The following is a 12,349-nucleotide window of genomic DNA, read 5'->3' on the forward strand; positions in this document are numbered from 1 at the left end:
AAATATACAAAACTTACTGATGATATGTGAACCTAGTGTCTTTCTTATTTCTTGTAGATTTCTTTTTACAAACTTTTTCTACGTAACCCGGTATTTAAGTTTCAATTATTTTCAGTTTAACAGAACATGTGGCACGTCAACGTAACACATTGTTCTAGACTGACTCGAGTACGCCCACTTAAGTGTAGTATTAGTTGCCGCATTTTTCGACTACGCCTGCGGTATGTATTTGGAGCGCAGTGGAGACCCTCCTTGATGTAAGGTGATCATATAAAAAATTGTAATTATAGCTATAAGCATTGTTTAGTTGTAAATAAAGTAACATTTTATACCAGTCCCATATATAAATACATATAGGTATATTTTGAATAATTAAAAACGTAACTAGATACAAAAAAACTGTACATGGAAATCAACAAGAAATAACGAAAACAATGCAATAAAAATTATATGAAATCGTAATTTTCTACGAGTCGAGCTTAGTAGTAATAGTTTTATAGCAATAGCAATGACAGTACAATATTGTATATTTTATTAAAAAGAGCGCAAAAACGAATGCTGGAAGAGTTTATTGCGCCGCTTCTTCTCTCTCAGATTGCCATTTGTTTCCGAAGCGGTAGTAGTATCTAGTATATTAGAAATGACATCAAAAAGAACTCTAAAGGAATTAATTTTCAGAAAATAAATGCCTTTTATGCCTTTTAGTAATATTGTACTTATTTATAGGCAGTGACTTTTTACAAGTATGACTTAGGACCAGCCATCGCTGTCCTCGCCCTAAGAATAAAACGTTTATTACAACGCTGATCATAAACAATGTAATTATATCCAGTGAACATTACTTAAGTGGAGTTTCCGCTTACATGTCGTTAGAGATTTCATACCCCATAACTTTAATCCACTTCAGTGTCGACAAGAAAATCAATAAAAGTGGGTTAACGACTCCATTCTGTCCTTGCACGCTTTTTAAGTTGAAAGTTACTGTATTGCAGAGGTTTTAATGATTACTTCTTTACTTAACATATTATCGCTGAGCTAGTATTTATGGTTGAGTAAAATTATAGCTGTTGATATTATAACTAGCTGACCCGGCAAACGTTGTTTTGCCATATAAAGTATAATTCACGCGATAGTTTTATAAGTAGTAAAATATTGCCTATATTACAGCCTGTACATCATTTTGTTCTATTGTCAATAGTTTTTGCAGCGCACGCAAAAATAGGTTTTCGATTTTACACCTTGTGTTACAAAATAGCAATTTTATTACGGATCCCTAATTTTGAAAAAAATAAACGTAGCCTTCCTCGATAAATGGACTACCCAACACTGAAAGAATCATTCAAATCGGACCAGTAGTACCAGAGATTAGCGCGTTCAAACAAACAAACAAACAAACACTGCAGCTTTATAATATTAGTATAGATTTGTACCAGTGGGAGGAGGCCTGTTAGATTTTGGCTACCACAACGGCGCCTATTTCTGCAGTGAAGCTGTAATGTGTAAGCATTACCGTGTTTCGGTCCGAAGGGCACCGTAGCTATCATATGCTTGCAGCTACCGGGATTCGAACCCGGGAGCTCTAGCTTAGTAGGTAGGATCGCTAACCACTCGGCTATACAGGTCGTCTTTATATAAATTTTTAATAATATTTGTACAAATAGGATTTTATATTTCAGCCATGAGAAGAAAGATGTAAACAGTGAAAAGGAGACCAACCTTAATAATTTCAACAACGTTTACCCACAATTAACAATAAAAACGGCGCCTATTTCTGCCGTGAAGCAGTCAAGTGTAAACATTACTGTGTTTCGGTCTGAAGGGTGCCGTAGCTAGTGACTCTACTGGGCAAATGAGACATAACATCTTACATCTCAAGGTGATCAGCGCAAGTGTAGTGCCGCTCAGAATTTTTGGGTTTTTCAAGAATCCTGAGCGGCAGTGCATTGTAATGGGCAGGGCGTATCAATTACAATCAGCTGAACGTCCTGCTCGTCTCGTCCCTTGTTTTCATAAGAATATTCGATAAAATAGTTACAGGCTCCCGTTATTTAACCTACTTCAAAAAAGGAGGAAGAGGATATGCTCACCGTTATAGGATCCTTCAGCGGTTCTTCAATTTGTGCCTGTTTGAAAAATATATTGCCGTGTGATATTCTCCACAGCATTCTTTCGAAGGAAGCGACTCTTGGCGTGGCGACAACCCCGGCAATGAAACCTAAATGTCCCAAGGCACCTTCATTATTGTACACCTATAATGAGTTCACTTTTATTAAATAATGCTTAAACAACCAGATTTTACTGGAACATAACTATGTCAGCTTTGAATCTTATTGTTTATTTGTGTTAAGGTTACATATTGTCTGTCGTACCAATGTTACAAGTGATTAAATGTGTGGATTATATATATTCTTGGTTCTGTAAAGGCATTGTGGGTTTTCTGCCGCATTTAAAATGGGGACGCTTCCGAAACCGGTTCCTGCCGCATTTTACCACACGCTAGGAATTATTTTATATGGAAGAGAAAGACAAACAAGAGTAAAATTGGGTCACCTGATGGTATGATATCACCGCGGCCCATATACTCTTTACTAGTAGAAGGCTCCTTTACATGATGCCGGCTAGATAATGAGTACCACAACGGCGCCTACTTCTGCCGTGAAGCAGTAATGTGTAAACATTATTGTTTTTCTCTGTCTGAAGGGCGCCGTAGCTAGTGATATTACTGGGCAAATGAGACTTAACATCTTGTCTCAAGGTGACGAGCGCATTTCTAGTGCTGCTCAGAATATTTGGGTTTTCCAAGAATCCTGAGTGGCACTGCATTGTAATGGGCAGGGCGTATCAGTTACCATCAACTGAATCCTGCTCGTCTCGTCCCTTATTTTCTTAAAAATAAAAACTCTTGACACAACACCGTCACATATGAATTTGAAAGCCGAAGACTTAGACAGAGAGTCAATTTCTCAACCTATTGCCGACGACGCTTTTAAGACATACCCGCCATCTACATGTAATCATAGCCATACAACCTAACTGTGGAATAAAACTCTAAGCGCAGTGCTACCAGTCGGAAAATATGCTATTGACAATTGAGCAACCTGTAGAAAGGTGAATCTACTGATATCCCTCTAGTGTTGCATGACGGCGATGATAACTTACCATCTTGTAAGGTCGTTTGTCCTATTCCACAATAAACTGTAGTAATAAAGTGTTGAAAGAAAGAAAGCTTTTGGAAATAGTTACCATAGCGTTGCTGTTACAGACGATAATGGTAACAGTTAGTTATTCTCGATATAAGTCGATATTAAGAGGTGTACCGCAAGGTTCTATTCTTGGACCCTTACTTTTTATTTATGTTATATTTAATTATTTTGTGGTATGCAATATAATTTTTTTATTTTATTTTTAGTTTTCATTTCATTTCATTATTTGCCCCTTGCAGGTGTACGCATATAGCGTATCTATTCAATAGACTAGATTAGCTGCACGCGTACACCTGTACATGGTCCTAGCAGAAATGACCACTTATAAGGGTCATTAAATACAATACACTGAAAATCGGTTCCTTATACTTCTAAGTACTAGACTCTAGTCTGTCCAGGTATAAACATGTAACATATAACGGTGATTAAACATATAAAAAATTAATACTTATAACATTTATTTTAACAGAATTTAATAACAAATTTAAGTAAGTTACCACTTACTTGTACTGAAGCTGATATTTTCCTGTGCGCGCTGTGGTCTTGGAAGAATGTCTGTGTTTTCTCGATAAGAATTTTCAGTTCTATCAGTGAGAGGTAGTCGGTTTTTAGATTCTGAGCGTTTTTTGTTATTTCATGGATCTCTGACTCAATGTAGTCAATGCGTTCCTGCAATAAATATTTTTATTTAAATAGTTTTAAATAGTAATTCGATACCACTTCTGTTTTTCTTTTCTTTAAATTTTTTTTATTTAAATGTATAATAATACTATGTGCAACAGAATATTAATTAAAATAAATGAAGAGATTGAATTTTTTAAATTTCTTTAATTAAATGAAGTATAACTTTTATTAATAAATGAAATGTAGTGGTGGTTTGGTCACTTAGCATATGTCTGGGTCAGTGTGACATAAGGCATCATATGTATAACCCAGAACCCTGACACGTGTGTAATATCACAGGCCAATGTCCTCTGACACCGGACTAAAGGTTAATGCAAATTATGGGTAATTAGATGAGGAATGGAGGAGAGAGTGGGACGGGACGTTTATGGATTAGAAGCATAGGCAAGTAGCACATACAATTGGATTTGATCCGATCAACTACAGAAATGACAAGGCAAGAGTACCAAAAATAAGAGATGCCAGGGTATTTGTCAGAATTGGGCAAATAGGCTAGTAACCTCTGCTTACTCCACTAAATGGCAACTATGATAGTGTGTATGAATGTGTGTAGAACTTTAGTGGTTTTACCACACACAGTATATGTTTTACGAAATACTAACCCCCTTATTCATAATGGTCCGCTAACATTAAACAGCCGCTTAGGAGTGTTTTTTCTCATTATGACTTAAGTCAATAGATGAAGACAGAGTGAGAATTAGCAATGCTTTAAGTTAGCAGACTATTATGAATAAGGGGGTAACATTTTTCCCGCTCTTCACTTCACTGATGGGGGACAAAAACATGTTTGTAGAAAAGGTATTAGTATTTACTAGAATTTTTGAACTGAATGAAATATAATCTGATTTTCGTGTGAGATGCCGAAATGCTTATAAAAATTTTCGAGATTATGAATATGGAATCATTACATGGCTTATTTCAGCATTATTGGCTTTTGGACAAAAAAACGAAATTATTACAATCACTCACTGTCACTTTTCTACAGTTTACATTCGGATAGGTTTAATGAGTGTATTATTACCTCTAGTATATTAATTTCCCTTGGACTGAGGATGCGAGGCGAGGGTTTTGGTGGAGGAGGAGGTTCTGGCAGCTCAGCGCTGACCCATCTCAGCTTACGTTCCATTTCGCTGCACCGGCGTACCTCCGACACGTAGCGCCGTTGGAAGTCATTGACGTGAGGGTTCAACTGTTGGCAAATAATTTATTATTGTTCTGATTATTTCATGGAATGTAATATATAGATAAATGTCTAAGCTATTGTGCAATTATCTGCGAACAAATTACATTTGTGTGAAGATTGTCAACTTTTTAACCGACTTCAAAAAAGGAGGAGGCTCTCAATTCATCGGTATGTTTTTTACCTCGGAACTTTCGACTGGGTGAACCGTCTTTTATAATTCTTTTTTATTTGAAAGCTGGTGCTTTCCGTTTGGTCCCATTGCAATTTGGTCCAGATCTGACAGTGGCATGGCATATTTAACGAGCATATTCGTCGAGAGATAAGTCTGACTGAGCAATAAACGGCCTTCGTCCGTGAAAAAATCTTCCCTGACGTGGAAAAAATGCCTAAATTGTACTATTTTCCAATTACGTTCTTGCAAATTTACGTGATAAATGTGCAATGGCATGTTCATGTTCACTGTGTATTTTATATTCCTAGTTTATAGTAGTTATATTATAGCAATGATTTTGGAAAAAGTAAAAATTAGTTCCATCACGTTAGGGTCCTCCTGCTTCGAAATTGCGTCACCAGCACATGAAGATATTACGCGAATTACAGCATTCGATGTGGAAGCTTTACCCGTGGCCAATAAAATGACGATAACGACTAACCAGTCAATTTGACCCATAAAAGTAAATAGTACTACTAATAAATCCAGTCATATTCGTCTGGGACAGTTTGGGTGGTCGTTATCTAGGGCGCGACATCAAGTGACGTAGCCTCACCTGATAGAGCTCCCTACTACATAGTTGCAAATATTTATAAATATACTTCACCAGTAACAATAATCAACGGATCATAATTGTTAGGGCTGTCACACGTTTATTTTTGTCACTGTTATTTAAATAAAAAACTTTTAAAGGATTAACACGCGTGTAATTGTAATTGTTTTCACATTGGATTTTTGTGTAAAAATTACATTTTTATTTTATTTAACCCGACGTTACAAGACCTTTCCAGATCTCGTTTTCAGGGGTCTGCAGATGAACTCTTTTGACTCATTTCACTCTTTTAACTAAAATAAAAATGTAACTTTTACCCAATAATCTTATGTAAAAACAGTTAAAATTACACGCGTTTTAATCCTTTCAAAGTGTTTTATTTAATACAGTTGTGTTGAGCACAGCCCTGGTCGGTCGTCACGACCGCACCTTACGACAGAAATAGAATCCCAATTGGCCAGCAGCCGTCCGCACCACCCGACCTCATCTAACTGTTGTTATTGCTCATATATACTCTCGTTTATACGACACACTTTGTCCCTACTTAGACCATTTATTCTTGTTTCCTGATTTATTTTGTACTTTCGGTTGGCTTTTTTTTATGAAAATAAGGGACGACACGAGCCGGACGTTGAACTAATGGTAATTGATAACAATTCAGTGCCGATCAGGATTCTTGAAAAACCCCAAAATTCTGAGCGCTACAATCGCGCTTTTCACCTTGAGACTTATGGTGTTAAATCTCATTTGGCCAGTAATTTTACTAGCTACGGCGCTCTGCAGACTGAAACACAGTAATGCTTACACATAACTGCTTCACGGCAGAAATAGGCGCCGTTGTGGTAGCCATAATCTAGCCGGCTTCCTGTGCAAAGGAAACTCCCACTTTTATGTGCGATGTCAAATTTGGTGAACAGATTAAACTCATACGGACTTACAAACAAACATGGAATAAAGTTATACCTGAGAATAAATCGAGAATATACAAAATATTTACAAATAATTCGGACGTTTAACGTTTCCCGCGTTTATTACAAGGCTGATAGATATTCGAAAAACTTCACAATTATCATTGTATTGACAGTGTTGTCAACGATATAGTCAACATTTTGAATATTCTTGGTTTATTCTCAGGTATAACTTTATACCAAGTTTTTTTCTAATGCCGTTTAAGACATGGATTTAGGATTAATAGCATGTGTACGGCTGTGCTGTTAACTGCCTATGCTCTTTGCAACACCAGAGGAATCAAGTTTGTTACCTGCCGTTTAGGCATAGGAACTCGAGTCAACTAAAGGACATTTGTATTACTGGGATAAGGTGTTGTTGTAATTATATCAGCACCTGGACCGGAAAATAGCAATAATAATGCCAATTGAAACATATGTTAATACATGTCTCAATTGGCTAATGAGCTAATGCTCTTCCTGAAAAACATCAAATTCAAAAACACTTTATTCATGTACGCCACGGAAATGACACTTATGAATGTCAAAAAAAAATAAAAATATGGTTTCTTATTGAATTTACCGATACTTCGTAAAGGGTTGAGCTAATGAGAAGAAGTAGCAAGAAACTCATTGCCACTCTTTCAAGTCAAGATTTACATTTTAATTGTTTTACAAATCATTTAAATTACAATATATGCAAAGTGACGCAACAAAAATACTCAAATGTCAAAAACTGAAAGTAAATTAATACTTATGAACACAAGAGTTATTGAGTATAGTAGATGCATCAATCCACACACATCAAAAAAATTTGTTCAATTCGAATAATCTGATCAAGTACATTTATAGAAATACAAGTCCTGACGCGGCAAACGTTGGTTTGCAATATAAATTAAGTACCCCGCGCCCACTCATTGCATGAATTGTCATATTTAATGAATTAATTGTATTGCTTATATATAGGTATCTCTTAGCCAAAAAATATAGGTTCTGTATAAGTAATCATCAACATGTCATATAGATTCTAAAACTATCTCCGAAACACGCTGCATCTTATGGTGTAAGTATTATTCTAATCGGTTCAGTATTTCTCGCAGTATAACCGAAGTAATAACCTGACTCTCCATTTATTTATACACCAGCTGATGACCGCGACTTCGTCCGCGAAGATAAAGGGTTTTTAAAAATAATAAGCAAGTATGGAATTCAAGATTATCATGAGACATGAGTCCTATTCCAGTTCCGGTTCCCGCCTTCGCTCCCGTTCCTTCGAGGAAGATTGCTATAGCAAACTAACCCTACTATTATTATAGTTACAACTCATCGACGTGAATTTAAGTTTTTCACAAATCCCGCGAAAACCATGGATTTTTTCCAGAATAAAATGTATCCTATGTCCTTTCCAAGGTTTAGTCTATCGCTTTACCAAATTTCATCAAAATCGGTTCAGTAGCTTTGGCGTAAAAGTGTAACAAACAAATTACATTCACATTTATAATATTAGTAGGGATGTGATTAAAAGAAACTGCATCGAACTGGTTCGAACCGGCGACATTTGGCGAGTATATTTAACATTACTCGTATTACGTGGAGCTGTAAGAATGTGTCGGAACAATTGTCATTGCCATTTCAATTAATGTCTATTAAGTCCGCCTCTACTGTGTGTGTTTAATCTAATCTAATGTTTAATTTAAGCGCAACAGCGAGTAATTCAATCTATTCTTAAATAAGACAACATTCGCTGAGCAACAATTAATTACGGAAATGAAATATTAGTCGTTAGGTTAAATACGACAAAGTTGCGTGGGAATTCATCGTCATAATTCATTTGCACGACCACAGAATATAGAGTACTTGCACACGATATAAAAATGTTTGTACAAATCTTTGGAGGTGGGTGGAACCAGTGGGAGGCTCTTTTTGAACAGGATGCCGGCTAGATTATGGGTACCACGACAGCGCCTATTTCTGCCGTGAAGCAGTAATGTGTGAGCATTATTGTATAACTGAAGGGCGCCGTAGCTAGTGAAATTACTGAGTAAATGAGACTTAACATCTAATGTCTCAAGTTGATGAGCGCAAATGTAGCGCCGCTCAGAATTTTTGGGTTTTGTAAGAATCCTGAGCGGCGCTGTATTGTAATGGGCAAAGGGTATCAATTGCCATCAGCTGAATGTTCCTTATTTTCATAAAAAGAAAACTTGTAACGGAAATATCAAATGTCCAAGAATCAAAATGACATTTCTCAAATTCAAATTTTTTTGATATTTCAAATACCCAGGTATATTGTTTAGATACGCTTAGATAAACTATGACAACTGTGAAAATTTGACATTTTGCTTACGATTGGTTAATTCGGACGTGTAACGTTTCCCGCGTTTATTTGCAAGGCAGCTTGTCATTCGGAAAACTTCAGAATTATCATTGTATTGACAGTGTTGTCAACGATATTGTAAACATTTTGCATTTTCTTTGTTTATGCTTAGTTATAACTTTATACCAAGTTTATTTGTAAGGCCGTTAGTTTAGAACTAACCTCTATTTTGAGCAAATCATGCACACTAACACAAAGTGTCATACAAATCGCGAGTGTAAGACGAAGCTTGTCACGCAAACTAAACTAGTATTCCTGGCCTGTTTTTAACCGACTTCAAAAAAGTAGGTGGTTCTCAATTCATCGGAATTTTTTTTATGTTTGTTACCTCAAAACTTTCAACTGGGTGAACCAATTTTGATAATTCTTGTTTTTATTTGAAAGCTGGTGCTTCCCGTGTGGTCCCATTATAATTTGGTCCAGATCTGACAATGGCATCCACAGGAAAACCAATACAAGTCTTAAATTTGCTATACATACGTATATTTTTGAATAATATCATTGATAGTATAAATTATTATAACATTTTGTAAAAGTGAAGATTTTTATCATTATTTTTTGAACTTAACTGTCACATATTGTAACATGACCTATAGGCACTGTATATTATCTGATAGGTTTATGTGTTTATTTATATAATATGTATTATATTCTTTATTGATACCAGATAGGAGGGTGCGAGGTCAGTATGTCAGCTTTAACATAACATTGCTCATACAAACTTGTTAAACACAGCTTGCCAAAAGTGACATGGGGGATTATAGCCTTCAGTAGGTCATGTAAGTTTGTAGCAGAGAATATTCTTATTTATAAACGACTAGCTGACCCGACAGACGTTGTGCTGTTCATAATAAAAAAAAGCTTTGGAAAGAATTTTGGAAAATTCATTCTTAGCTGACCTCTACTCGGTGAAAAGAATATTCCTACCAAATTTCAAGTCTTTAGCACTTCTGGTTCCAGAGATATCGTGATGAGTGACTATATACGTGGAAATCTCTTATATATATAGATTGAACTCGGATGCTTGCAGGCTATCTTTAAGAAAAAATGTAAATAAATTGACTCGGACAGGAACGTGAGATAAAGCGACGTATTCAGTTGGGATGGGGGGCTTTCGGCAAACTTTCCGACGTGTTCAGAGACAAAAGAGTGCATTTAAGCCTCAAGCGCCGCACATTCGAACAGTGCGTCCTATCCGTAATGTTTTATGGAGCCGAGACTTGAACGCTGACTCGTCAGCTCGTCCACCGACTACAAGTCTCCCAAAGAGCTATGGAAAGAGCTATGTTGGGGATTCCTCTACGCGATCACGTTCGGAACACCGATATCCGTAAGAGAACGGGACTAACTGACATAGCAAAAACTATAGCCTCTAGGAAGTGGAAGTGGGCGGGCCATATTTGTCGTAGGTCCGATGGAAGATGGGGTAAAAAGTTGTTGGAGTGGAGACCACGAAAGTGGTTCAGGAATGTTGGGAGACAGCCAGCAAGATGGACGGACAATTTGATTCGAGCGGCTGGTAAGGACTGGATGCGGAAAAATCTGGACCGCACAAAATGGTCTAAAATGGAAGAGACCTTTACTCAGCATTGGGTAGATCAAGGTTGAAGAAGAAGAAGATAAAAAAATAATATTCATTTATTCAAGTTTAATAATATATGGTTTCAGGAAGTTTGTGTCCTACCCTCTGCAGTAGTATAGCTTGAGTTGTAGACCTTAAAAGCTTATGACATAATTAAAAGGCATAAAATATTCTAGATACCACTACCGCTTCGGAAACAAATGGCGCTCTGAGAGAGAAGAAGCGGCGCAAGAAACTCTTCCAGCACTCTTATTTTGCGCTATTCAGATCATACTTAGATATTCAGCTGTGGAGTAATAGGATTTACGACCGAGCCATTTTTTAATAAAACATTTAAATTTATTTATAGGTAATGCCTGAACAGTGGTTGGGACTTTATTATAAAAGTGTATACAATTACCCTTAAAGCTATTATGTATCTTATGAAGCCTACTAGAACTAGTTACAAGCAATCCCTTATTTCTAGTGTTATAATAATGAACATCACTATTAAGAGCAAAAAGGTGACGATTTTTGTGAACGTATATTAAATTTTCATAGATGTACTGACAATAAACATTAAAATACCGTACGTCATGATGCTGTGAAAATAACTGAAGTACACTAATGTAGCGGTCGCAAAATTATTAAGCAAACTCACTAAGAAAGGTGATTTGACAGTGACACATTTTTTATTATATATATTAGTATGTCTCGTGTCTGTACATAGGTCATCCTGTACGTAATATAAAATACAGTTGATGTTCACGAAGATGGCGCGCTACCACATCAACTTTTATATGTTTCAATCGATCCAATTATCTCTCAAAATAACAAGTGCAATTGTTATGCTGCTCAGATATTTAGGTTCAATCAAGAACCAATATCATAGACAGGGCTCATAACTTAAACAATACCTACAGACTTATACAATATCGAACTTGTAACACCAATATTTTTACCCCCTTATTCATAATAGTCTGCTAACTTAAAGCATTGCTAATTCTCACTCTGTTTTCTTCTATTGACCTAAGTCAGAATGAGAAAAACACTCCTTAGCGGCTGTTCAAAGTTAGCGGGTTAGTGTGTAGTAAATTAATAATGTCAAAATTGTTTGTGAGGAGATCGCCTCAGATTTTGGTAAGATATATTTTGAGCGCAATATTTGTTATAATTGTAAAAGCATACAGAAAGAGCGACCGCCCGCGGTATTTTAAATTATAAATTTTATTCTACGATATTACATATTATCTTGTAATGGAATTTTAAAAGAGCCCGCTGAGTTTCTTGCGCCTGTGCTTCTGAAGATTGAGGCGTACTATTTTAAATAGGTGGTAGTTTTTTGAATAAAGTTTTATGAATTTTAATAGATTTTCCGTGAAGATATAACAGCTTTTAAGAGAGTGTTTGCTCTGAGCCCATTAAAATGCAGTGCCGCTTAAAATCCCAATATCTGAGCAGCCCTCAAGGGGGCTCGTCATTTTGAGATAAAAGAAGTTATGGTTATGTCACTAGCTATGGTGCCTTTCAAACAAAAATACAAACACAACAAGAAGTGTGCAGCACACACTGGCTTCACGGCAGATTCAGGCTATTGTGCTATCAGATAGGTAGCATACTACTGGCATAA

General features: G+C 36.3%; 1 protein-coding gene across 4 annotated transcripts in view; it reads right to left on the reverse strand.

The window, feature by feature from the left end:
- LOC126967158 (V-type proton ATPase 116 kDa subunit a 1-like) overlaps positions 1-12,349 on the reverse strand; it is a 47,110-nt gene that overhangs the window by 13,905 nt on the left and 20,856 nt on the right. For all 4 annotated transcript variants that reach the window (XM_050811613.1, XM_050811612.1, XM_050811614.1 and 1 more), the window contains exons 3-5: positions 4,909-5,076; positions 3,708-3,872; positions 2,088-2,249 (exon numbers count right to left, since the gene is read on the reverse strand). In XM_050811613.1, the coding sequence (XP_050667570.1) occupies positions 2,088-2,249; positions 3,708-3,872; positions 4,909-5,076 (495 nt within the window). The remainder of the gene's footprint in view (positions 1-2,087; positions 2,250-3,707; positions 3,873-4,908; positions 5,077-12,349) is intronic.

This window comes from Leptidea sinapis, chromosome 12, assembly GCF_905404315.1.
Source record: "Leptidea sinapis chromosome 12, ilLepSina1.1, whole genome shotgun sequence".
Classification (NCBI taxonomy): Eukaryota; Metazoa; Arthropoda; class Insecta; order Lepidoptera; family Pieridae; genus Leptidea; species Leptidea sinapis.